Consider the following 27578-nt stretch of genomic DNA (forward strand, 5'->3'; position numbering starts at 1 on the left):
CAGGCTGGGTTTAGAAGGGGTCGTGGTACTAGGGATATTGTAGCTGATGTTAGATGGATCTTGGCTGAAAGCAGAGAATACCAGAAGAATGTCTATCTGTATTTCATTGATTATGCAAAGGCATTTGACTGCATGGATTATAACAAACTGTGGCTGACTCTTGAGAAGAATGGGAATCCCAGAACATTTAATCGTGCTAATGCAAAACCTATACTTGGACCAAGAGGCAACACTGCATGGTTCAGAATTGGGAAGGGTGTACGTCAGGGATGTGTCCTGTCTCTCCATACCTTTTCAAGAAAGACTAGATGAAAGTTTTAATGATGTTAGGAGTAATTTTTATTTATTAAAATGTTTACAGAAATAGAACTTGGAAAAGGGAGCTATAGTTACCAATCAGGTCTGAATGGGACTCTAGCTGGTGCAGTTTGAACTTGAAAACCGGCAAGTTGGATATTTTCTACCACATTGGGTAGGAAAACTTCTTTGATTCTGCTTGTGTGTTTTGTAGGTACCTGTAATAAAAATGTTGAGTAGATATTGGTGTTTTTAAAGAAAATGGTCAACAATCCTTACTATAGCATCATGAAAAGTCATTACTAGTAAAGCAAAGGTTATTTATTGGTTGCATGTGGGTCCAGCCATTTAGCATGTTTTCATGTACATATTTTTTTCACAGCCATAAAGGAAATGGTCAGGAAGAAAGTAATCAAGTGTCACTTCCAGCTAAGGAATGAACAGTAACAATTTTTTTAAGATGCCATGATGTATTTTGTTAAGTGCCATCAAGTCAAGTATGACTCACTGACTATGAACAACAAACTTGAACCTTGTCGAATCCTGTGTCCTCGTCATCCTCTCTGACACATTTGAGCTCCTGCTACTGTCACTGTCAATACATCTTATTGGAGGTCTTAATTTCTTTCACCATCCCTCCACCTTTCCAAACATAATGTCCCTTTCCAAGGAATAATATGTCCTAGCATAAGTGAGGTGAAGGTTCCCCATCCTTGTCTCTATTGAGCATTTTGGCTGTGCTTTTTTCTTTTACATTTTTTAATTTAAGGAAATAATTAATTGTGTATTCTTCCATTCCAGTCATGTATAAATTCATCTTCAATAGTATTAATCCACTACCATAGTATTCAATAGTATTTCCACTACCATAAGTTGGTTTTGAATCCTAGTGACCCTCTCTCTAGGCTTTCTGAGGCTTTAAATATTTATGGGAAGAAACTGTCCATCCTTTTCCTGCAAAGGTGCTGGTGGATTTGAACTACCAACCTTTCAGTTGCCAACCCAGTGTATTATGCATTATACTGGACCTTAGATTTGAAGCAGCTACAACTAGCATTGTTCCTTCCTGATCCTAGGACATTTTTGCTTCACATTTTTATATTGTATATTTTATATTGTCCAATAAACACTTCTCCCCCCCCTTTTTTTCTTCCCCTGCCCCTAGATACTTATTTATTCTTCATTAATTTAATAAAATCATGGCAAACACAGTAGCCTTAGACTGTTAGCCTTTTAAATCTCAGTAATTCAGTAAATTAATGCACTTAGCTATACTTAGTAGCCTTCTCTAACACAAGACTTGTGATACTAACTTCTGTTGCTCTTCTTTCTCATTGCTTGGAATGTTCATTATACATGGAGCTTGGGGGCTAACATGGTGATTGAATCCTGAAAGCCCTGTTGAGCCATATGTGTAGAGTGAACTTTGTTTCCTTTTGGAAAAGGCTAATGCAGAACCCTAAACTGGCATATGCTACTGTTTGGTGCCTTCGAGTTGAATACAGCTCATAATGACCCTCTGAACAACATATTTGAATTCTGGCCTGTCCTGTGCCATTCTCATCATCTCTAATACACTTGAGCTCATTGCTGCAGTCACCATGCCTAGCCCATACATCTCATTGGGGGGTTTTCCTCTCTTTTTCTAACCTTCCACCTTTCAAGGCATAATATCCCTTTCTAAGGAAGCAGACAAAGATTTGCCATCCTTGATTCCAAGGAGCACTCTGGCTGCACTTTCTCCAAGACATAGTTATTTGTTCTTTTGCCAGTCTATGGGATATTCAGTACTCTTCAACACCACAATTATTCTTGAATTATTCATGAATTATTCTTTCATTTTTATTTGCAGTGCAGTTCTCAGAAGCTTAACAAGTAATTGAAAAGACGGTGGCTAGAATCAGGTGCACTTTCAATCAAATCATTCTTAAAATTTCCATAGAGGGTTGATTCTTCATGTGTTTTAAAATTACTTCTGAAATGATTTCTAGGGAATACAGTTAGTAGATCTGATACTGCTAGTTAACTAATTATTGTAGACTATTAGGGGGGAAAGAAAAAACAAAAAGAAGTTCAGAGAGAGAATACAGCAAGGATGTGGTACTTTTACACTCATATTATTGACTTATAATTGAATAGGTGCATTGGGCACATTTCAGCATCAGAATTTTGTTATCCATACCCAAAGCACTTATTTTAGAACCATTATGTAACAGTTACCTTTTCTAAGTCCTTAATTGTTTCTAAGTGTTCATTGTTTCATACATATTATTAATCACTTACAGTCTTTGGCCTTTGAATTCCTCTTCTTATTTTATTGTCTCTAAGATTAGTCTTTAAAAAGTGTTGCTGGGAGTATCTGGATGATGTGGAGGTAGAACTTAGGGAGTAAAGAGCCCGAGATACATGTCCTAAAATGGAAAAAAATGTTAAATTACAGCCGGTAATCATGAAGTGTCCAAACTACTAGGACTTTGTAATTAATTTGATTTGCAAAGCAAGAAGTAGCTCTAGATTTCTGGCTGAAGTAACTTGATAGATGATAATACCATTTTCTAAGACAGGTTCAGTTTTGACAATTGATCTTGTGGGCACAGATACCAGGGAGGATCATATTGGAGTAGAGTAAAGCATAATCCTGCATGACTGGTGTCCTTATATAAAGGAAGAGGTAAAGTTTATTATTCAAGATGGCTTTTCTCGCCACTGAATTTTACTCTACCACATGAATGGGCAGGAACATGTGAAGAGGGTGTGTTAGTCTATCCACAAGGGCATTGGCTAGTCCCACCAATCCAGAAGTGAATTGGCTAACCTCATCATTAAATTAAGTTCATTCAACAGCAGAAAGAGAACCTTCCCTACCGCTTGTGAAGATGAAGAAGCAAGAGAATATAACACATCATCCAGGCCCAGAAATTCTTGCTGCATTATACCTACAGCAGCAGCCATAGCTGAAGCAGAGGACCAAAGATACATGACATGAGACTGCGCTGTCTGCTACTCACCACGGACAGAACCAGAGATAAGCTTAAGAGCCTTTGCACAAGTTTGTTGGACAATAGGGGGATGGTGGTGGGATGGGGAGTGGGAAGCCAATATTGGCAGGACTGAGAATTTTATAACATGGGTCTAAAGCCATGAGGTTCAAGGCTGAGGTGCCTGTGAGTACGTTTTAGAAGCTGTCCTGTGTTTTATTACTAACAAGGATTATAACCTTTTGACTTCCCCAACATAATTCTGTGTGGTCTGTGAACTATCACATGAGATGATGGATCCAGTAAAGCAGTAAAATTGATGTTGGGATGAGTAAAAAAGGTATGGGAGCATGTTTGACCTCATGGGAATTGGTTTTGTGTTGTTGATGCTGTTGATGGGGACAGTTTCCCTTTGTGAAGTTGGTAATGGTCAGATAAGACTCCTCACATGGCCCTTGGCATTTTTTACAAAAGACAATACATAGAGACAACCAGGAAGGACCATGTGACACTGTAGAGGCAAATAAAGGATGTTTTAGAGCTACTAGATTATTTCTCAGAACTTCAGAAGGAATTAACGTAGCTGACACCCTAATGTGGGACTCTCAACCTCTAAAATTGTAGGCAATAAATCCCTGTTTATAGTAACTGACTTCATGTTATTTTGTTACATGACAAGCCCTCAGAAGCCTGCATGGTGAGCAAGTTTGTTTAGAGTCAGACTGGGGCTTGGTCTTTGGAGCTGCATGCTGCTGCACTGTCTGGAAGGCCATTTCAACTACCCTTTTCATAGGTCTCTGTAAGCCTCCAGCAGTCCAGAATCATAAAGTACTTTATGAATAATATCTGAAAAATGTGAACATTTGTGTCCCAGATATTAAGATGCTTCAAAATCAGTTAAGTTCCCCAATATACTCCTGGAGTTAGCTTTTAATATGGAAATATTTCAGTATATGATATCTGTTCTCCAGAGTGAAATAAGTAGAAAGTTCTGACTGCAGATCAGACTTAAGACTGATTCATTCAGCAAACATTGAACACCCAAATAAATAACCACTAGTTAGATAAGACTCTATTAGTTCAGACCTGGAAACAGAGGTGTTTCTAGGTGAGGGGTGAGTGGCTGTAGAGGAAGGATCCTTACCACCTGGCGAGCTCATCTGGACAGATGATTGTTCAGTGTCATTAAGCTTGCTTTTTAGCTCTTCTACACGCTGGAAAGCATCCAGTTTCATACTGCGCTCCTGAGCAAGCTGGCTTCTCATCTGTAAGAAAAAGTGCTTAAAAATATAGAAATGTTTTGGGGTGCACATTTTTATCCTCTCCATTCACAGAACAGCCTCAGGGCGAGTGTGGGACCCGTGGAAGTTTGGGTTTTGCTAAACTCAACCTTCTAAGAAGCTAGAGTTCCATAAAAGTGAAGAACTTTCTCAAAGAGCAAACGTGGCTACCTTTGGGTTCTCCTTTGTACCTTATTATAGCCAAGAGTTTACTTACAAAAGTTACAACTGTAATGTTTATTTTACCAGAGAAGTAGTGATGAACCTGGAGGCTTTAAGCAGAGGAAAGGTTTGACTTCTTTGCATGCTATCCACACTAGACCACATTCCACCAAGGGTAACCATTATCACATTTGATACATCAGTGTCACAGTGTTTAGCATCACAGCAACCACGAGTTACCTCTTTACAGCAAATGGACAGACCAGTGCAATACCACTTAGAAGAAGGTTTGACCAAAAACAATTAAAATCAGCCCTGAGTGCCTTAGATTAAAATCGCCCACCATTGATTTGGTAGCATAACTTTCTATCTGCCAGGCCCACAGAGCTCTCTCTATGTTGGTGGTATTGTTGTTAAGTGTCATCGAGTTGTAGACGACTCATAGTGACCTAATTTTTTTAAATGATAAAAAAAGAATACACATGATCTTAAAAATTTCACTCCAGGTGTTTTAAATTCTAACAGTGCCAAAATAGATTCTACTAGAAGCTTTTGTACACACTATGAGACCCTGGACTTGTCTGACAAACGTTTAAGGGGGTTATTTCTTATATTCCTAGAAGCTGTCCTCTCAAGTGTTTTTAAACATTAATTTGGTTATCAGATCTCGTAAATTATGCAACAGGCAAGAAAATAATGAAAAATAACATCTCTTTAATAATGTTTTTAAAGGGAGAAACGCCGTTGAGTTTAGAACAACAGTTGAAAGAGAGCTCCATAATTGGTTGGAGCTCTTTGTCCTCTTAACCTGTTATTGTTTTTAAGTGCCGTTGAGCTGAGTATGACTCATAGTGACCCAATGAACAACTGATCTGAATCCTGTCCTATTCTGTGCCATCCTTATCATCTCTGACATGCTTGATCCTATAGCTGCAGCCACTTTGCCAATCCATGTCATTGAGGGTCTTTCTCTCCTTCACTGACCCTCCACCTTTCCAAGCATCATCATTCCTTTTCCAAGGAATAGTTTCTCCTAACGACATACTCAAAGTGTGTAAGATGAAGCTTCACCATCCTCGCCTCTAAGGAACATTCTTGGATGTACCCTCTCCAAGACATACTTTTTTGCTCTTTTGGCAGTCCATGGGACGCTCAGCACTCTTTTCCAACACCACAGTTCAAAGACATCGATCTTTCTTCTGTCATCCTTATTTATTGTCCAGATAAACAGCAGATAATTGAAAAGACATGACTTGAATCAGGCGAACCTTAATCTTTAAACTGACATCATTGCTTTTCAGTACTTTGGAGAGGTCCCTGACACTTCCCCAGTGCAGTATGTCTTTGGATTTCTCGACTGCTAGTACCACTGGTGTTGATTGTGGATCCAAGCAGGATGAAATCATTGACAACCTCCATCTTTTCCATCTATCATGATGTTGCCTACTGGTCTGGTAGTGAGGATCTTTGTTTTCTTGATGTTGAGATATAATCCATATTGCAGGTTGCAGTCTTTGATCTCCTTAATTTCTGCAAGCAAGGTTGTATCATCTATATATCACAGGCTGTTAAGGAGTCTTCCTCCGATCCTAATACCAAAGTCGTCTTCATAAAGTCCAGCTTCGCAAATTATTTGTTCAGCATAAAGATTGAGCAGGTATGGAGAAAGGATACAGCCCTGATGAATGCCTTTCTTGATTTTAAACCATGCAGCATTCCCTGGTTCTGTTTGAACAGCTTCGTGGGCTAGGTATGTTGCTGTTGTATGCAGAGTCAGGACTGACCCATAGCTGACCCTCCATTGGGTTGTCAGAGGCAGTTAATCACATAGGAGGAGAGTGCCCATCCTTGTCCTGCGGAGCAGCTGGTGGATTTGAACCGCATGCTTTTGGGATTGCCCGACAGATTCATACCACTAGGCCATAAGAGCTTCATTGGTCTAGGTATAGGTTTATTAAAAACACAATTAAGTATTCTGGGATTCCCAGTCTCCTCAGTATTATCCATAGTTTGTTATGATCCACACAGTCAAAGGTTTTTGCATAGCCAGTAAGCACAAACAGATATTCTTTTGACATTCTCTGCTTTCAGCAAAGATCCATCTGATAACAGCATTGATATCCCTGGTGCCATCACCTCTTTTAAACCCAGGTTGCATTTCTGGCAGTTCTCTGTCAATGTACTTACTATTCTAGCCATTTTTGGAAAATCTTCACAAGTATTTTGCTTGTATGTGATATTAATGACATTGTTTGATCACTTTCACATTCTGTTGCATCACCTTTCTTGGGAATGGGAATAAATATGTATCTCTTCCAGTTAGTTGGCCAAATATCTGTCCTTCAAATTTGCTTGCAAAGCTGGTGGGCATGTCCAGGGCTGCATCTTATTGAAACATGTCAGTTAATATCCCATCAATTCGTTGGGCCTTATTTTTTGTCAGTGCTGCATTGAGTGCAGCTTGCATGTCTTCCCTTATCACCATTGGCTCTTGATCATATGCTACTCCCTAAAATATTTTGGTGTAAATTTTGGCCAATTCTTTATGGTACAATAACTCTGTGTATTCTCTCATCTTCTTTTTTTGATGCTTTCTGAGCCATTCAAGATTTTTCCCATAGAATCTCTCAAGAACTGCAACTCAAGGCTTGATTTTTTAAAATTTATTTTTTAATTCTTTCAGCTTGAGAAATGGTGAGCAAGTTCTTCTTTTTTTTTTTTTAGTTTCCATTCATTTTTGCCCTTTCCCCCCTGCCTCCTCCAATTCACTGTTCTCCTTTAAAAGTAAAAGAAAAACTCTTTCACTGTTTTGCAATCCCTCCTCCCAAGTCCACTCTACTGTGCAACCTTCATTCTGGACTCCTATCATGACAATAATATCCAATCATATATCACTTTTAAGCTGTTTTCTACCTCATCTGTTTCAATGCAGTATACATCATTCCCCTCCTTCTCTGTCTTCCCTCAACACCAATGTCAGTCTCGGTTTACAATAGTGGCCCTATGAAATATTTGTCCTTTTGTGACTGAGCTGTTTCACTCAGCGTAATGTCCTCCAGGGTCACCCAATAAATGTATATTTTTCTTACACGAAGAATTTTCTTACTCCAGCTCCTTGCACACTTCATTGTAATATTATACTTTCTCTTCCCGTGCTGCCTTTTGAAATCTTCTGTTCAGCTCTTTAATATCTTGAATTCTTCCCTCTGATTTGGCTTCTCGGCACTCTAGTGCAATATTCACAGTCTCTTCTGACATCTGTTTTGGTCTTTTCCCGAGCAAGTTCTTATCTTTTTATTCTCCAGCTCCAGCTCTTCTTACACATTCCATATAAGTACTTTGCTTTGTCTTCTTAAGCTGCCCTTTGAAATTGTCTGTTCATCTCTTCTCTTTATTTGGGATTCTTGATACTTTAATGAAATTTTCCTATTCTCTTCTGAAATCCGTCTTGGTGTTTTCTTTCTCTTCTGTGTTTGTAATGACCTCTTAGTTTAGAAGTACCATTTTGAGGGAGACTTTCTTATCAAGTTGAATTCTTTTGTTGAGAGGTTGACTCTTCACCCTGCAATCTATAGATGAGAGTTACTCCTTTTCTGTTAACATAATAATACTTTCTGATTTTGTATCAAGATGATTTTTCAATTAATGTTGTTGTATGGACCCTCTAGAGGGTTTTCAGAGGCAGTAAATCTCAAGGGAGGAGATTGCCCATTCTTTTCCCACAGTGCAGCTGGTGGAGTTAAACCCTGTGCCTTGGGGATTGCAGTGCAGTTTCTTAACACTAAGCCACCAAAGCTCCACATTTCAATTAATAGGTAGAAAATTTTAACTCTTTTGGACTTTAACTGAGTTACTACTAGGTTTACTCTGAATCACAGACTTTCCTGTTTAGTTTTTCTCTTTACGTAATGTGCTGAATCAAAGTCTATTCCCTTGAAATGGTTCAAACCAAGAAGGCCAGCATGCAGCCAATGAAGAGATCACAAGACTCAAGACGATACCTTACATGAGTAACCAACCACAGCCCAACCAGGTGTTTCCTCTTAATGAATTTTAGCTCTGTTGAGAGCTTTCAGGTACTATTCAAATGACCTCTGTAAACCTTTTAGAGGGCAATCATCTTGGAAAAGAATGTTCCATGATGACTAAGCATCTAATCTAATAAATACCATCTTGAAAGAGGAAAACATACAACGCATGGCCTGTGAAGTATGAATCTCGGAAAATTAGAAGTTGTAAAAAAGGACATGGAATGCCTAAAGGTCAACATTCAAGGCATTAGTGAGCTGAGATGGACTAATATTGGCTACTTTGAATCAGATAGTCATATGATCTATCATTCTGGGAATGATCTGAGAAAGAATGATGTTTCATTCATAGTAAAAATGAATATTTCAAGATTTATCCTCAAGTAAAATATTGTGAGTGACAGGATACTATCCATATGCATACAGAGAAGGCAAGTCAGTACAACTATTATTCAATTATATGCACCAACCACTAAAGCCAAAGATGAGGAAATTGAGGACTTTTACCAACTGTCTGAAATGGATCAAATATGTAATCGAGATGCACTAATAATCATTGGTGACTGGAATGGAAAAGTTGGAAACAAAGAAGGACCGTTAGTGGGAAAAGACAGACTTGAAAGAAATGAGGCTGGAGATCAAATGATAGAATTTTGTACAGAGATTTATTACTTGCAAATACTTTCAAAAACATAAACATTTTTAAAAACATAAATAGTGACTAAACACATGGATCTCACCTGATGGTGAGGAAGGAAACTGACTACATCTGTGAAAAGAACTGATGGAGAAACTCAAGATCAGCAGTCTTATTTTGATAAGCCCTGAAAGCCTACGTCCATGGAACAGATCACGAATTACTTACTTGCAAAACAAGTCCACAAGAACCAAAATAAAACCTTAAGTCTACAACACCTAAACTTTAAAATCATCTCAAGAATATATTTGAATCATTAAACCCTAGTGACCAAAGGACAGGTGAATTGTGGAATGGCTTCAAGGATATAATTTATGAAGAAAGTAAAAGGTCATCACAAAGACAGGAAAGAAAGAAAAGACCAAAATGGTTGTCAGAAGAGACTCTGAAACTGCACTAGAATGGAGATAGGTAAAAATAAAAGGAAGAAATGCTGAAGTAAGAGAGACTAACGGAAGATGTCAAAGCTCAAGAAGACAAAGTATTATAATGAAATGTGCAAAGAACTGGAGTTAGAAAACCAAGACAGAAGAACATGCTCAGCATTTCTTAAGCTGAAAAAAACTGACGGAAAAAAAAGATTAAAGCCTCAAGTTATAATACTGAAGGGTTCTATGGGCAACATCTTGAATGATGCAGGAAACATCAAAAGAAGATGAAAGGAATATAAAGTCATTGTACCAAAAAAGAACTGGCTGAGAAAAAAGTAGCATTTGATCAAAAACTAATGGTAATAAAGGAAGAATTTCAAGCTGCATTGAAGGCACTGGGAAAAAATAAGGCCCCAAGAATTGATAGGATACCTGTTGACATGTTTCAGCAAAGAGATGTCCTAGGTGTTCTCACTCGCCTATACCAAGAAATTTGGAATATAGCTTCCTGGGCAACTGACTGGAAGAGACTCATATTTATTCTCATTCACAAAAAAAGGTGACCCAACAGAATGTGACAATTATCAGACAATGTCATTAGTATCATATGCAAGCAAAATCTTGCTGAAGATTATTCAAAAAGTCTGGAACAGAAATTCAAGCTGGATTCAGCAGAGTCTGTGGAATGAGGGACGTCATTGCTAATGTCACATGGATCTTGACAGAAAGCAGAAAATACCAGAAGGATGTCTACCTGTGTTTTATTGACTATTGAAAACATTTGAATGTGTGGATTATAATAAATTATTACTAACATTGTGAAAATTGGGAATCCCAGAACACTTAAGTATGCTTATGTGAAACTTATATATAGACCAAGAAGCTATTGCCCAAACAGAGCAAGAGAATACTGCATGGTTTAAAAATCAGAAAAGAAGTGCATTCAGGGTTGAATCCTTTTCCACACTTATTCAATATGTATGCTGAGGAAATAAATTGAGGAACTAGACCATATGAAAAAGAATGTGGCATCAGGTTTAGAGGAAGATTCATCAACAACATGCTTTATGCAGAAGATACCCCTTGCTTAATGAAAGTAAAGAGGACTTGAAACACTTAATGCAGAAGATCAAAGGCTATAATCTTCACTATGGATTACATATCAGCTTCAAGAAAACTAAGTTCTTAGCACTGGATCAGTAGGCAATATTATGATAAGAAAGAAAAGCTTGATGTTGCCAACAATTTCATTTTACTTGGATCTAAAATCATTATCCATGGTACCAGCAGTAAAGAAATCAAAAGGTGTGTTACATTGGAGAAATCTGCTGTCAAGGACCTCTCCAAAGTGCTAAAGAGCAATGATGTGAATTTAAAGACTAAGGTGTGTTTGATACAAACCATGGTCTTTTCAATTACTTGCTATGGACCTGAATGTTGGAATAAGGATGACAAGAAGAATTGGTCCTCTTGAATTGTGATATTGTAGAAGAGTACTAAATATCCCATGGACTGCCACAAGAACAAGTCTTTCTTGGAGGAAATGCACCCCTTAGGGTTTTCTTTAGAGGCAAGGATGGTGAAATTTGATCTCACATACTTCAGACATATTGTCAAGAGGGCCAGCCCTTGGAAAAAGACATCTTACTTGGAAAGGTGGACAGTCAGAGAAAGAAAAACTCTCAAGGTGGATTGACACTCTTTTAAATTTCTTTTTATTTTAATGAAAGTTTATAAAGAACTTAAATTTCTATTCACATTTTCTTCCCTGTCCACTCTCCACATCCCCCCCCCCCAGTTAGTTGTGTTTTTTTTTTAATTTCTTTCATTGTTATACAGTCCTACCACCACCACCACTTTACTATGCAGCTCTTATTCTGGACTCTTGTCATGCCAATAATACCTAATCATATATTCCTTTTATACAGTTCTCTCCCTTGCTGTTTCAGTGCCATGTACATTATTTATCCCTTCTTTTCTAAGTTTCTTCCCAACCCCCATATCAGTCCTGTTCTATAACAATGTCATTATGCAGTCTTTGTCTTTTTGTGACTGAGATATTTCACTCAGCATAATGTCCTCCATGATCACCTATTTTGTATAATATTTCATGAGTTCTTTGTTTTTTAGTTCTGCATAATATTCCATTGTATGAATATACCACAGCTTCTCTATCCATTCTTTTGTTGATGGGCATTTGGGTTGTCTTCAACTCTTTGCTATTGTGAACAAAGCAGCAATAAACATGAGTGTGCAGGATGGACACTCTTGTAACAATGAGCTCAGGCTCCTAGCTGATCTTCCACTGGATTTTCTCCCATGGAGCAGCAGCAAGTGGATTCAAACTATCTGCCTTTGGGTTGGCATAAAAACTCCTTACCATTAAGCCATCACAGCTCCTCATGCGTAAGTTTTAGAAAAGGCATAATTTGTCAGGTAAATGTATGATGATAAATTTTCCTTTCAAATTCAGGCATATGTTAGTCTACATTTCATGAAATGAATGAGCACCTTCTTTTTCAGTTAAAAATATGCTATACCAGAACACCATACCTACTTCCATTGATTCGCATTTTTGAGGCTATAGATTATTCACAAGATGAGTTTGTCTCATCTTTTCCCTATGAAAATACTGGAGGATTTGAACCAAGCTTTCAATTTCACCAAACCCAGCACATAACATTAATAATAGCTACTTATTTTTGCTCTCCATTTTTAAAAAAAATATTTTCTCAAGCATGTTTTTGATTTAACTTTTATCCTTTTTACAGGCAGCATATTTACCTAGTGGAGCATTCAAGCATGTTTTTGATTTAACTTTTATCCTTTTTACAGGCAGCATATTTACCTAGTGGAGCATTCAAGCATGTTTTTGATTTAACTTTTATCCTTTTTACAGGCAGCATATTTACCTAGTGGAGCATTCTTACTAATTGCCTCTTTGTGCAACACTTGAAAAAACTTGGCTAAATAAAACAAAACAACAACTTAATTTTCCAATTTCTTCTAATAACTTCAGTAAATTAATTGATAAATTAAGTCAATCTATGATTGAAGTGCTGTATCTCCCCTCCCTTTTTATAATTACATTCTGTGGTAACCTTTGTAAGACCTTTGTAAGACTTTGCATTAATCCACACTCAAGCATCTATATGTATATGTGGGGTATGTTTAACAACAAAAATATTGTGCCTTCAAACCATCTTTCCTTACATTTGTCTCTGAAATTCCAGAAACACCTTGAATAAAATGCTTTTGTAAATGGCTTCTGTGATCTACTGGTCGCAGGGTTGCTATTATCAACTCAACAGCACTTAACAACAGCAACAAAAACAAATCTTGGTGCTTTCCTGGATTGTTTCTCAGAATTTTCTGAGTTCCTAAGTGCTTGCTGCAGAAGGTCAAGGACTGCAGCCTTTAATATGGATTGAAGCTCAACATCAAAAGAACAAAGATTCTCACCGCTGGAACACTTGGCAGCATCATGATAGATGGTGAAGAGATTGAGGTTGTTAACAGCTTCCGTTAGCTTGGCTCTACAATCAGCACTCTTAGTACCAGCAGCCAGGAAATTAAAAGATGCATTGCATTGGGAAAGTCTGCTGTCAGAGACCTCTCCAAAGTATTGAAGGGCAATGATGTCAATCTGGAGACTAAAATGACCCTGATACAGGCCATGGTTTTGCAATTACGTGCTATGAATCAGAAAGCTGGACAATGACTAGGGATGATTGAAGTAGAATTGATGCCTTTGATCTGTGGTGCTGGGGAAGAGTATTGAATATACCATGGACTGCTAAGAGAACAAACACGTTCTCCCTGGAGAGGGTGAAGCCAGGCTGCTCCTTGGAGGCAAAGATTCTGAAGCTACATCTGACATACTTTGGACATGTTGCAAGGAGGGACCAGTCCTTGGAGAGGGATGTCATACTTGGGAGGATGGAGGGACAGCACAAGAGAGGAAGACTCTCAATGAGATGGATTGATTCAGTGACTAGGATAATGGGGGTAGGTATATCAGAGACAGTAAGATTGGCACAGGATAGGGTCGCCATGAGTCACAAGTGACTTGATGGCACATATCAACAACAACATCTAGATCAACAATTAAAGTTTGGTGGGAACCTGTTTTTCAGATGAGTTATGAATGTGCCAAGACTTTGAACCCTGAGGGAGCCATCATCTCTTGCTATGAGCAGTGAGTTACCCTTGTGTCAGTAAACTTTACATTTTTCCTGCTGTACCTGGATGTGACAAAGGTTGACTCAGCTCAAACTCATTGCTACTGAGTCAAAACCAAGTCATAGCTGACCCCTTAAGCTATGAGTTTTCAGAGGTTGTAAATTGCATGGGAGGAGATTGCCCATCTTCTCACGGCACAGCTGGTGGACTTGAACTGTTTACCTTTGGGATGGCAGTACAACTCCTTACTCTCTAGAGCTCCCTGAACAGAGGTTGAGAGCACTAATTTTAAAAGCAAAAGGCTACAACAAAAACCTGTAGAATGAAATGGTTTCTGCCACTGCACCCTCATTCTCTTACTGTAGCTCCAGCTTCTCAAGGAGGCTTTTACCTGTCGTATTTTTCTCTTGATTTTTTTCTGTTCAAACTGGCCCAGTCTAGAAGTCCTCTCAGCCTCTTCAGCAAGCAGCTGCAGTTGCTGTTCTTTTTGCTCCACATCACCTAAGAGCTTCTCTATGCTGGATGTTCTCATTAAATCCAATTGCTGCTGGTTGAGAGCTTCCTGGGTCACTTTGTGCTCTAACTCCTTCAGCAATTGATCCTGTGGTAGGGCAAGGTCAAAGGAAACACAGGGCAGAGGCTTGCTTGGTAGGTGGAAACAAGAGGCCTCTCAGCACTATTGTCATCCCCTCCTTTAGGGCCCTGGGGTAGAACTATGTGGTGTCTTCTTGGGCCCAAGGTCCTATGCTCACAACAGCAAGACCACCAGGGTCTCTACCCCATCTGATGTTTACAAACCCTTAGACACTGTCCAGGGCAAAACCAAAAAAAAAACACACAAATGCCTCAACACATGACTACCAGGCCAAATAATCTAGTCTCTTAACACCAAGATTTGATGATAGCATGTATGTTGACTGGCTTATTGATCAAATAGTCCTATCTGTCACAAGCTACCAAAAGGAGCCGTGGTCATGCAGTAGAGTCCCAGTTGGGCTGTTAACCAGAAGCCAGTAGTTCGAACTCACCAGTCTCTCCATGGGAGAAAGATGAAGCAATCTGCTTCGGTAAAGATTTACAACCTTGGAAAACCTAAGAAACAGTGGCCCAGAACAGGGTCAATTGGAACTGATTCCACAGTAGTCCCTTTGGGTTTTTGCTTTTCATTGTAAGTTACACTTGCAATTGGGAGCACTGGTGCTTAGTGAGAGGTAAGGAGCTACACTGCCATCCTGAAGGCACATGGCTCGAATCCTCAGCTGCTCTGAGCTAGAAAGACAGGCAATCTCTTGTGTGGTTTACTACCTCTGAAAACCCACTAGAAGGTTAGCTGTGGGTTAGTTCCAACTTGATGTCACACAACAACACTGGCACTATTTTTCTGCTTTATCTTGTGATAACATTATTTTTTACTATTTAGAGACAGAGTGATGCAGCATATGTAATGGGTGTGAAAAGATGGTTCTAATCTTGCTTCTATTTTTACTTTTTTCAGTACTTTGGGGAAGCCAGATACTTGTCCGATAAACAGGGAAATGAGTGGTAATAATTTGGTTCTGTTCTGAAATTGTTCTGAGTTACACCATGAATACTTGGTCAATACTTGATCATGGTAATATCATGATTACTGACTTTTGTATGGTGACTTGACTGTTAACTAAGTACTTTATCTAATACCTTCCCTGATGCACAATAATGGAAGAATTAGGGTCCAAAAGAATAAAATAAATAACTTCTATTTCATGCTCTGCTTTCTTGGGCTGTTACTTAAACTTATGTGTTCATTCCCTATCTCTGTTGCTATTGTTGTGTGCCATCGAGTTGAAACTGACTCACAGCTGACCCTTAGCAGGTTTTTCAGAGGCTGTCAATTGCATGGGAATAGATTGTCCATTTTCCCCCCTCCCATGGTGCAGCTGGTAACTTCGATCTGCCTGCCTTGGGTTGACGGTGCTGTTCTTACCACTACGCCACCAGAGCTCCCTTCTTTAAATCCCAGATCTCTCCATTTTAATAATTTTCATTAGGTTAGCACAATTTAAGAATTTTTTCCTTGATTATTTTTATTGTTGTAAATGTTTTTAAATAGCATTCAGTTTATTACAAATACTTAGTATTGGCTTCCCATATTTCCCCCCTTTTGTTTTTATCATAATTATGTTATCATCTAAATGAGCATACAATTTAAGAATTTAGACTAAGAACCCTTTATGTTGATTCCAGCCTCTCTGGAGCAGCAGTAACTTCTGAGAGTTAGGGCTAAATGTGGATCATCAAGGAAGGGAGAACCTCCCTGCTTGTGAGAGCTGACAGCCTGCAAAGGAAGACTGCTATCTGTGAATTGGGGCTTAGGACATGAAAAGCAGAAGCCCAAGCTCTAAGATACCTCTGCAGAAAACTGATCTTATGTAGGAATAATGGACTGAGGCTCAATGTCAAGAAAACAAAGATTCTCACCACTGGACCAATCGGTAGCATCAGGATGGATGGTGAAGAGATTGAGATTGTTCACAGCTTCAGTTTGCTTGGCTCCACGGTCAACACTCCGGGCACCAGCAGCCAGGAAATCAAAAAACGTATTGCGATGGGAAAGTCTGCTATTAGGGACCTCTCTAAAGTACTCAAGAGCAATGGGGTCTCTCTGGAGACTAAGGTGCGCCTGATACAGTCTTTGCAATCACTTGTTATGCATCAGAGTTGGACAATGACTAGGGAGGATAGAAGGAGAATTGATGCCTTTGAGCTGTGGTGCTGGAGAAGAGTATTGAATGTTCCATGGACTGCTAAGAAAACAAACAGATCCATCCTAGAGAGGGTTAAACCAGGCTACTCCTTGGAGACAAGGATTCTGGGGCTTCGTCTAACATACTTTGGACATGTTGTAAGGAGAGACAGGTCCTTGGAGAAGGACATCATGCTTGGTAGGGTAGAGGGACAGTGCAGGAGGGGAAGACCCTCTATGAGGTGGATTGATTCAGTGACTGGGGTAATCGGGATGGGTGTGTCAGAGGCAATGTGGTTGGCACAGGATAGAGCAGGGTTTAGGGCTGTTGTACATAGGGTCGCTATGAGTCGCAAACGACTCGATGGCATATAACAACAACAACAACAACAACAATAAACCAAGTAAGTAGCCAGATGGCCACTGGCCTTGGTTTCCTGTTTGGGAGTGTGGGGAGAAGGAGAGAAGTTGAGGACCCAGCCATCTTTGACTTGCCTGTAAGATCTGCTCAGATTGTCCTGAGCTCTGGTGACTTTTACAGGCAGCCATGTGGCTGCTTCAAGTTGCCCCTTTTGGCTTCAAAGAGCATGTTCATAAAAGAGGAAGTGCTGCTCAACCACCCAGATACCTGGTTCTCATGCCGCCTCCACAAGCTTATGTTGTCAGCCTGTGCCCTGGCTAGGGCCTGTCTGAGAGCCTGCAGCTCTTGCCGAAGCAAGACCACTTCTTGTTCTGCCATTAGCTTGGTCCTCAAACATTCCTTTTTGTTCTGAATAACTTCCTGCAAATGTCCCAAACACAGTAGAACGATAGAAAATCAGTATCCTTTTCACACTCTTAGTTTCCTAAACAATATCTGGGAGCACTGGGGACCTAGGCTGCAGGGAGTTGTGTGGCTACCCCAAACGCATTGCCTCTCTGGGGCTTGGTGTCTACCAGCGGCTCCTCAGAAAAAGATGGGCAATCTCCTCCTGTGTGGTTTGCAGCTTCGGAAATCCAATGGAGGGTTAGCTGTGAGTTTGTTCCGACTCAAGAGCAAGGAGAGTTTTAAGTAGTATCTAAACCACTTCATCATCTACTGTTTGTTAAAACTTCCAGCAGAGTGCAACTCCCAAGAGTTTCATTTAAAGTGAGACAAATCAGAGTAGTAAATAAAGACTTTTAGAAACAGTAAGAAGGAAGGCTTCCAAATAACTATCAATCTGTATTTTGGTTTCACTTTGCTTAAAAGCAGTTTTTCTGTTAATTGTCTTATTCTTCATTTAGCCCAGGTGAATCATGGGCAAAGCCCAAAGATGTGCAGTATTTTGATAACACTATCTCAAATCTTCTGCTCAGTTCTCTCTTGCCATTTAGTCCTGCCTCTTATTTCTCTTTCCCCAAGCTCTGGCCTTGTGCCTTCCCAGGGAGAATCCCTAACTGCCAGCTCCCTCAGCAGGCCCCTGGCACCTGCCACCAGCCTGGCAGCTAGCCTCCCTCCCGCAGCGCTCACCTCCTGCGCCCTGCTCAGCTGGCCCCGGAAGTGCGCCTGCTGCACAGCCAGCCTCCAGCGGCCCAGGATCCTGGCTTTGCACACAAGGGCTGCCAGGCTGCGATTGTCCTCCTCCAAGGTCTGCAGCTGCTCCTGCTAAGAAGGCTTCATTTCAGAAAAGTCTGCTCCTAACACTTACTTTCCTGGAGAAAAGACTTGATTCCTTGCATTAGAAACATGTCTTGCGAAAGATGACACAGAGAGCCGTGGTGCCCTGCATAAATGCCTGATGCAATGCTTTCTCAGGGGAACCAGGCTGGAATGGAAATTAACAGTAAGACCCAGTGCTACTCTGTGATGTTGTTATCCTATTGGTAAATAGGATCACCTACTTTGTCTGGGCTCTCCTTCATTCCTTTCTCAGGCCTGGCAGAGCCCCATCTTTTCTTCAGATCCTTCATATTGTCAATGCCTTCTCTTCTCACCTCACTGATGAGCTCACATACATTTTGGATCAGATTAAGTTGGTTTTCATCCAGTTTTTCCTGCAAATTGCAAACTCAAGTTAATGAAGTATAGTGGGTATGGGGGAGGTGAAGGGCAACTGAAGAAGAGGGAGTTTTCTGTTTCAAACTTAATTTCATGTTAAAATATCCACCAATTATTTGACCAGATAATTATCTTACCAGTTGCCATGGTAACTGACCAATAATGAGCCAATATGTGTCAGATTAGAACTGTGCTCAGATTGTTTTTGCCTCTGATCATCAGGCCTTCTCCTCATAGTGCCCGTGGATGGACTCAAACCACCAACCTTTTGGTGAGCAGTCAAGATTATTAACCGTTTGCATCAGTCAGCTATGTCTCCAATTGTTTATTGATATAGTACATGGAAGTCATATTAGTGGCCTCTTGGGGGTTGTCTTTCATCCACAGACCTTCATCATTTGGACTCCTGCATGTCTTAAAACAAGCATGTCGAGCTTGTCCAAGACAGGTTGAATAGGCAAACTAGTTGGAGGCCACTGATGGGAATCTGACAGATTAGTTCCCTGGGAATTCCAAATCTGGAGACAACTTGAGAAGTCTGTCCTAAGGTATTGTTCAATCAAGTTGTCTCAGAGCAGAAGTGACCAATGAAACACTGTCTATAAGCCACATCAGCAACCTGCATTGTACAGATGATACAACCTTGCTTGCTGAAAGTGAGGAGGACTTGAAGGGCTTGCTACAAAAGATCAAGGAATACAGCCTTCATTATGATTACATCTCAATATCAAGAAAACAAAAATCCTCACCGTGGGGCCAATAGGCAACATCATAGTAGGTGAAGAAAAGAGAGAAATTGTCAATGATTTCCTCTTACTCAGATCCATAATCAACAACCAACCTTGCTTGGTACCAACAGTCAGGAAATCAAAAGACGTGTTACATTGGGAAATTCTGCAGTCAGGTTATTGACCCAGCAAGGATGTCAATTTAAAAACTAAGATGCACCTGATCCTCGCAATGGCCTTTCCAGTTGGTATGCATCTGAGAGTTGGACTGTGAATAAAGACAATAGATAAATGGATTCATTTGGGTTGTGGTGCTGGAAAAGATCACTGACTATCACACAGACTGCCAAAAGAACAAACAAATGTGTCTTGGAGAGAATGCAGCCATGATGCTCTTTAGAGGGAAGGATGGTAGAACTTCATCTGACATACTTTAGACATGCTGTTAGTCAGTCCTTGGAGAACAATATCACACTTGGAAAAGTGGAGCATCAGCGAAGGAAGGGAAGATCTTCAATGAATTGGATTGAAACAGACACAGAAGCAATGGGCTCTAATATGGCAGAAATGATTAAGATGGCACAGGTTAGGGCAGTTTTCAGGTTTAATGTTCATAGGGTCACTATGCGTCACACTTGATGACACTACTAACAAAGAACTCTAAAGGAAATAAAGTATAGAAAGGAATCAGGTTGATTGCATTCCTATTTAGGCTCCAGCAAATACCTCATTCCTATACTTGGACCTGGAAGCAGTCCTCAGAACAAAACAGTGAAACATTGCATCGTTCAAAATCAGGAAAGAAGTGTGTCAGGGATGCATTTTGTCCCCATACCTTTGCAATCTGTATGCAGGACAGATCATTTGGGAAGCAGGACTTTATGAGGAGGAGTGTGACATCAAGGTTGGAGGAAGACTCATCAACAACCTACATTATGTAGATGACACAACCTTGCTTGATGAAACTGAAGAAGACTTGAAGCACTTGCTGCAAAAGGTCAAGGACTGTAGTCTTTAGTATGGTTTGAAGCTCAACATCAAGACAAAGATTCTTACAAGTGGGCCAATGGCCAGCACCAAGATAGATGGAGAAAAGATTAAGGTTGTTAAAAATTACAGCTTGCTCGGGTCCACAATCAACACTGTCATGATCACCAAGAAAACAAATAGGTCTGTCTTGAAGAGGGTGAAACCAAGTTTCTCCTTGTAGGCTAGGATTTTGAAGCTCTGTCTCACATACTTTTGGCACATAGCCAGGAGAGAATGGTCTTTGGAGAAGGGCATCATGCTCAGAAGGGTGGAGGGACAGCACAGGAAAGGAAGAACCCAGATGAGACAGGTTGATATAGTAACTAAGGCAATGGGAGTTGGTGTGTCAGAATTAGTGAGACTGGCTCAGGACAGGGCAGCATTTGGAGCTACTGTGCATAGGGTTGCCAACAACAACAACCATTTCATTCCAAAACAGCTCTTTCCCAATTGCTATTGTTATTGTTGTTGTACTTTACCACAGAGTCAGAACTGATCATCTGACCCTCCAGTGAGCTTTCAGAGGTAGTAAATCATATGAGAAATTACTCATCTTTCTCCGTTAGAGCAGCTAGGATTTGAACTGCATACCTTTGTGTTGGCAGCACAATTCCTTACCACTAAGAATCAATGCTTTTGGGTTGTGGTGCTGGAGAAGAGTATTGAACATATCATGAACTGTCAAGAGAACAAACAAGTCCATCCTAGAGAGGATAAAATCAAGTTGCTCCTTGGAGCCAAGGATTTTGAAGCTTTGTCTCACATGATTTGGGCATGTTGCCAAGAGAGACCAGTCCTTGGAGTGGGATATAATGCTTGGCAGAGTGGAGGGACAGCATCGGAGAGGAAGACCCTACATGAGATGAATTAACAAAGTATCTGGGATTGGAGATAGTGAGATTGGCTCAGGATAGAGCAGGGTTCCGAGCTATTAGTGGCACATAACAAGAAGCCACCAGAGCTCCCTTACTGACTGATAACAAGGGGTAAATGGCCTGAGTGAGTTGTACTGAGGTATGTGCATCCAGAGACTCAATGTCCTTGCGATGAGAATCAGGGCTGTGGTGTCCCCTCACCTTCTAACCATTTCCTTAGAGAGGCGTGCAGGAAGGTTGAGTGCTACTGGGGAATCACTGTGGGGAGCCCGGCTGCTGTCTCATCACTGACCCCTATTGAATTCTTGGGACCTTGTGCTAGCAGGATTTTCTGCTTTGAGGGATCTGGTGAAACTATTTTCTCCAGAGAGAAGTTGAGAATTAACTTTTTTACTTTAGAATCTGGCAGAAGTTAAGCAGAACTTAAGTATTACAATTTTTCCATCAATCTTATATCTGAAAGATTTTCAGTAAATTCCACCTACCCTGGCACCTTGCCCCCTCCCACAGCACCAGGGCTAGTTCGTTTTGTTTTGATCTTTTATTATGTGTAATTTTGTACATTGAGGTCCTTCATAAGTAAGACAGAGATCTTTAGTCCTCTCTGCGATGACCAGGCCAAGGCAAAATATTGGAGAAGGCTTTGTTAACATAACAACCCTAGCAATTGCTCTGGAATCCTCAGGAACAGCTGAAAAAATAAGGACCTAAATGGGGCTTGCCCTGCATTGTACCCAATAGTAAGGAAAGGTGAATAGCAGGGGAGGCTGTGGCAGACTAGGGATCCCTGGGCGGTGTAAACTATTGATATGGTCAGTTACTCATTGAAAAGTTAAAGATTCAAGTCCACCCGGAGACACCTCAGGAGATAGACCTGGTGTTCTATTTCTACAAGATCCATTCTAGAAAACCCTATGAGACATAGTTGTACTCTGACATATTTGTAGAAGCCATGAGTTGGAACTGACTTGACAGCAACTGGCTTGCAGGTATTGGAGTCAGCAGTGGTACACTTGCGTTGAATCTCACACTTACTGCGAAGCTGGACCTGGATCCTGATGGCCTATTGTAGGTGTAGGACGATGTGAGAGAATGACTTCCACAGACCTGAGAGCATTCCAGGATCGGCCTTCACTGATGGACCTCAACTCCGTAACACCAGAGGCGAGAGACAAGCTGGTGTGCATTTTGATAGCTGGGGAACTCTCTAGAAGCTGATTCATATTGCCACTGGGATTGCAGAAGGTGGCTGTTTCCAACCACACTAGGGTCTGATCTGGTCCGACATGTCTCAGTCTCCTATTAAATGTTGTTATGTGCAGTCAAATTGGAAATAACTCACAGCTGACCCTCCAGTGGGCTTTCAGAGGCAGTAAATCACTCAGGAGCCTTCAAACTGCAGGCCTTCAGGTTGACAGCCCAGCTTTTTCCCATGGCTGCCAGAGCTCCCTCTGCTATTAAATAGTTCCATTTGATAAATAAAACTGTGTTTACAAACTTCTGGGGCCTTGGAACAGCAGTGCTGGGCAATCAGATAGCAGTGGAAATCAAGTGTGAAAAATAAAAAACATTGGAATTATCTAACACTCAGTGTCTGCCAGGATTAAATAACGACAACCCACTGATGCCTGTCTTTTCTGCAGTGAAAGGTTAGAACTGGAATATTTTAGGGCTCTAGAACTTCTTGTTACCTCAAAGCACAGTCTGTCATTGATCTCTGTGTACAGTCACAGTTAGCCCTGGTTCCTCACAGGTCTGCCCAGATGTCTGACATGGGACACTCACTTCTATGTGTAAACATGTCACAAACAAAGCCTGAACTAATGCTTCATATTCTTCTCGGACTTCTTTTTGAATCTGCTTTCTCAGGTTCAGATTTTCCTCTTCCAAGTCAGTGAGCTGGGCCCTCAGAGCAGTGATTTCCATGATCATATCATGACTGAGCTCTGTAACCTAGAAGCAGAAATCTTTATTAAATGGAGAAGAGTTTAGGAATTTCAGAGAGCTGCTACAAACCAGTTGTGTATGAATCAGTGCTGAAATTGCACTTCCACCCTGAGCCTCAAGAAGAGGGTCAATATCTTACCACACAGAAGTGAATAGAAGACACTAAGGTTGGTTCAAAGGTCCCAGAACAGTGGTAGACATATAGTAGGTGCTCAATAAATGGTTGCTGAGTGCGTGACTTCAGAAAAGCCCCTGCATGAGCAGTTTTCAGGTGGGAGAAATTCTTCACTTGTCTTGTTCTTTATCTTCAATGTGGCCTTCTCTTTGTAAGATTGGAACCAAAATGATTCCATTGTTCTGACCTTCTGACTATGCAAATGCATCCCTGTGTTCCAGGAAATGGTAAACAATCTGAATAATGTTTACCCTAAGAAAGGTTTGGTGACTACCCCAGGAGATAAAACAGAGTGCTGAGATAGTGGAAAAGGGCCCCTGGCCCTTGAAACTGCTGTGACTACCCCAACTTGCCACCACTGAATGGATAAATACCTTACTCTTACTTTTGTTCTGTGCTGATGCCAATTGAGCCTCAACCTGCTTTAACAAAGTGCACTTTTCAGCTAGCGTTACTTCTGGACTTCATAGTGAGTTTGGACCTTTCACTCTTGACTTCTTAGCTCAAATCCTTCTCTCTTCTGGAATGCATTTTTCCCAATTTAGGATCTCTGGTGGTGAAGTGGTTAATGTACTAGGTTGCTGACTAAAGGGCAGTGATTCAAACCCACCAGCTGCTCCACAGGAGAAAGATGAGACAGCCAGCTTCTGTTAATGATGGTCTTGATAACTCTGTGGGCAAGTTCTAGTTAGTCCTATGGGGTTCATATGAGTCAGAATAGATTCAGTGACCATGGGTTTTGTTTTGTGTTGTTCTATCCGGGCTCAATAGAAAAATATACAAGAGAATAAAAAAGACATTTTTAATAAAACCAACTTCCCTCTAATGAGAACTGTAGGGGAGCTCTGGTGGCCTAGTGGCAAGGAGCTGCAACTACAATCCCAGAGGCGAACTGTTCGAATCCACCAGATGCTCTGCCGGGTAAGGAGGGACAATCTCCTCCTGTGCCAGTCAGATCTGATTTGACGGTACACGCACCCAAAAATAAGAAAATAAAAATAAAAAATAAAAAAAAATAATAATTAATGAGAATTGCTTCTAAAAAGCAAAAGCATATCCCTCTGTGTGTGTCTCCACCATGGACCTTCAATAGGTCACCCTGAAAGTGGTACTAGCAAATAACGCTAAGACCTCCCATTTCTAGCTACCTCTATAGAGGTACCATCTTTGTGTTAGCTGTGTAACTCCCTAAGAACTATTCCAGGATATCTTTTTTAAAAAAATTCTTATTATTAATTTTAATGAAAATTTACAGAGACATTGGGTTTCCATTCATTCATTGTTGCACTTTTCTCCCTGCCCACTCCTCTCCTCTAGTTCACTCTTGTCTTTGAAAAGTAAAAGAAATCTTTCATTGTTATACAATACCTCCCCCCAGGTCCACTCCATTATAAGAGAGAAATCTGGACATAGAAGAGAGCTTTCATGTGATATGTGATATGACAGTGGCAGGGATTAGATTGATGTGTCTACAAGCCAAGGATTGCTGACAACCATTAGAAGGCAAGACACAACAAAGAAAGGTCCTCTCCTATAACCCTTCAGAAAGAGCACGACTCTGCTGAGATCTTGATTCTAGACTTCTATCCAAAACTGTGAAGGAATAAATATCTGTTGATTTAAGTCAACAAGTTTATGGTACTTGTTCCAGCAATTCTGGGAAACTAACACAAATAGTAACTGACTTACTTGACTAGAATCTTCTTCAGGCGTCCTTTGGCTTCTTTGTATGGCTTCTAACTCCTAAAGAGAAGAGTGGAACATATCAAATCAAACATTTAGTCTTCCCACTGTTGCCCAGTTTGGTACAATGCCCTTCAGCACCTTCTGTTTGTATGGATGGACACCCATCTTGATACAGGTGGAGCCACGGTTGTGCTCTTTCCGGTGGACTTTCTGATGTCCAACATGGCAAGAGGAGAGCATCAATTTCACAGTATCTATACTAATGCAAGTGGCTCAGTGATCGGAAGAAGAAAAAGAAGACTGAATCTAAGACTCATTAATTTATATTTTAATACTTCCTTTGATCTTTTGGATAGCCTTGAAGTCTAAGGTATAAACTAAGACTACTCTGCATGTCATAGCAAATCCATATCAAGACAGGGTGATGCATGGATCTCACCAGTGGGACTTCACCTCATTCCAAGGAAGTCTCATAAATGAGACCAAGCATGTTCTTCCCCTTGAAGAAGAGTGTTTCCTCTAGGATCCTGGCTTCCTCACTCAACCAGGAACAGTACAAGAGCCCTTTGTGTTTGCTGAGGATGGGGATGTCTATTCCGCATCTTCCCTGAGGCACAATTCCTTGGTTGGTCACCTTTTATATTCCCCACTGGACACCTCCAAAGCTGGAGCACCACCTTTGCAGGTAAGAATACCAGAACCCAAAAGAAGGACCCCATGAGAAGAATAATTTGGTGAGTCTCACCCTAATTCTTGCATAAGAAAAAGTCCCCACTCAGTTTAGTTTCCTCTTTTGAGTGATTCCTGGACTTTCCTGCCTGCACCCATTCCAACTGGCAATTCTTGTCTCTCTGGGACAACATACTTGCTCCTTCTGGGACAGCCTCTGCTGCACATGCTGCAACACATGCTCGTAAGACATGGAGTAGGTCTCAAAGTTGCTCCGTTCTCTTGCCATCACATCACAACCCAAGGAAAGCAGGCAGTCCTTCAGGTGGTCTTTGCTGAATGTGATCTGAAACAAAAGAGTCTCCATCATCACAGAGTCTCCATCAGGGTCTCCTCATCATGCCAGGGTTCATGGTACCCACAGCGTTAGGTTCCTGACTCATCTCCATTTCTCCTCTGGACCAAAACCCATCAGCTCTAGTCTTCCAAGTCTCCTGCAAGAGGTCTGCTTTTATCATTTGGAGGGCAAGAGGAAGAATATGAATGGAAGCCACATTCCATATGTCTAAAGATTCTGAATGATTGTGATTATACCATCAAACTAATACAATGAAAATGTTTAATACACACATATGGAGAGGGAGAGAGAGAGAGAGGGAGGGAGGGAGGGAGGGAGGGACAGAGAGAGAGAGAGAGAGAGATTGAGATTGCTGGTCTTGCTCGAGTAGAGAATCCAGACTCTGATACCCCTTAAGGGTATTCTTCCCTGGAATAAATGTATGGAGCTTATTCTGCTTTTGTTATATACTTCTGGCCCCCAGGCAGCAGCATTTTAACATCTGGCATCAACCAAGGCTGAGAAAACTCACACTTCTATCCTCTGAACCTTGACATCTTCATGGTGGAAGGATCGAGGCTACCTAATAACAGAGGAGATATTCTTTGCTTGATCATGAAGAAGTTGTGAGATGCCACAAGGCCACACTTAACGCCAGCAAGGTGTGGCCAGGATCCTCATCCATGAGGGCAGGGCCTAGTGCCCAGAGCCAGCCCCAGTGACTCAGCCTTTACAGTACTGGGCAGCTGTGTCCAGGCAAGGCTGTGTCTGTGGGCCTCCAAGAACTTTTCAGCACAAACCAGCCCTTTTCACACTAACTCCGTAATAGCCACCACAGATATAGGTCCCCAAACAGAAATGCTAGAATTGAAGCATAGTGGCCCTCTTCAGTGTATTATATCTATTCCTTTTAGCCAATATACTTCCCAGCAAGAGTAAAGAACCTTTGTGGAGTTAAGGTTACACAGCAAGATGAGAACAGCTAGGAGTGCTATCAAGTTGTCATAGCCAGGCAAGTTTTTTTACTGTCTCCCCTTGGTGGCTCTACTGAGGCCTCAGGAGGTTGGGCTGAAGTATCAGTGGGATAGCCCAGAGGAGGGTGAATCTCAAAGCAGATAAGAGCTGGAGGATCTAAGACATAGAGGATTGTGAACTGAGAGGTGAGTTTGAGGAAGGTGAGAGTGCAGAGATCAGGCTCCCAGGTGACGACTCTTGCTAAAGTCTGTGCACTTGGCCTTCTCAAAGCAACATTTGGAGACTCCTGTGCAGTGTCTGCTGCTGGACTAGAGCCTATGTGGCTTCCGTTTGAGCACCCGACTATGAACTCTCATGGCAACCTTTTTCTGGAAAGCTGCTCTGCCAGCCACCCCTGCCTTCCTGGGTCACTGTAAATGT

The 27578-nt window shown here is 41.0% G+C and overlaps 1 protein-coding gene across 1 annotated transcript in view; it reads right to left on the reverse strand.

The window, feature by feature from the left end:
• Positions 1–27578, reverse strand: part of CCDC162P — a 94066-nt gene that overhangs the window by 18541 nt on the left and 47947 nt on the right. Inside the window, exons 8-17 of the mRNA XM_006881228.1 lie at positions 26043–26192; positions 25181–25234; positions 23155–23322; positions 18581–18733; positions 18210–18341; positions 17346–17498; positions 14387–14596; positions 4420–4540; positions 2581–2708; positions 394–515 (exon numbers count right to left, since the gene is read on the reverse strand). Coding sequence (XP_006881290.1) covers positions 394–515; positions 2581–2708; positions 4420–4540; positions 14387–14596; positions 17346–17498; positions 18210–18341; positions 18581–18733; positions 23155–23322; positions 25181–25234; positions 26043–26192 — 1391 coding nt within the window. The remainder of the gene's footprint in view (positions 1–393; positions 516–2580; positions 2709–4419; positions 4541–14386; positions 14597–17345; positions 17499–18209; positions 18342–18580; positions 18734–23154; positions 23323–25180; positions 25235–26042; positions 26193–27578) is intronic.

The sequence above is a fragment of the Elephantulus edwardii genome, unplaced genomic scaffold (genome assembly GCF_000299155.1).
Source record: "Elephantulus edwardii isolate Elephantulus edwardi_28Jun2011 unplaced genomic scaffold, EleEdw1.0 scaffold00013, whole genome shotgun sequence".
NCBI lineage: Eukaryota > Metazoa > Chordata > Mammalia > Macroscelidea > Macroscelididae > Elephantulus > Elephantulus edwardii.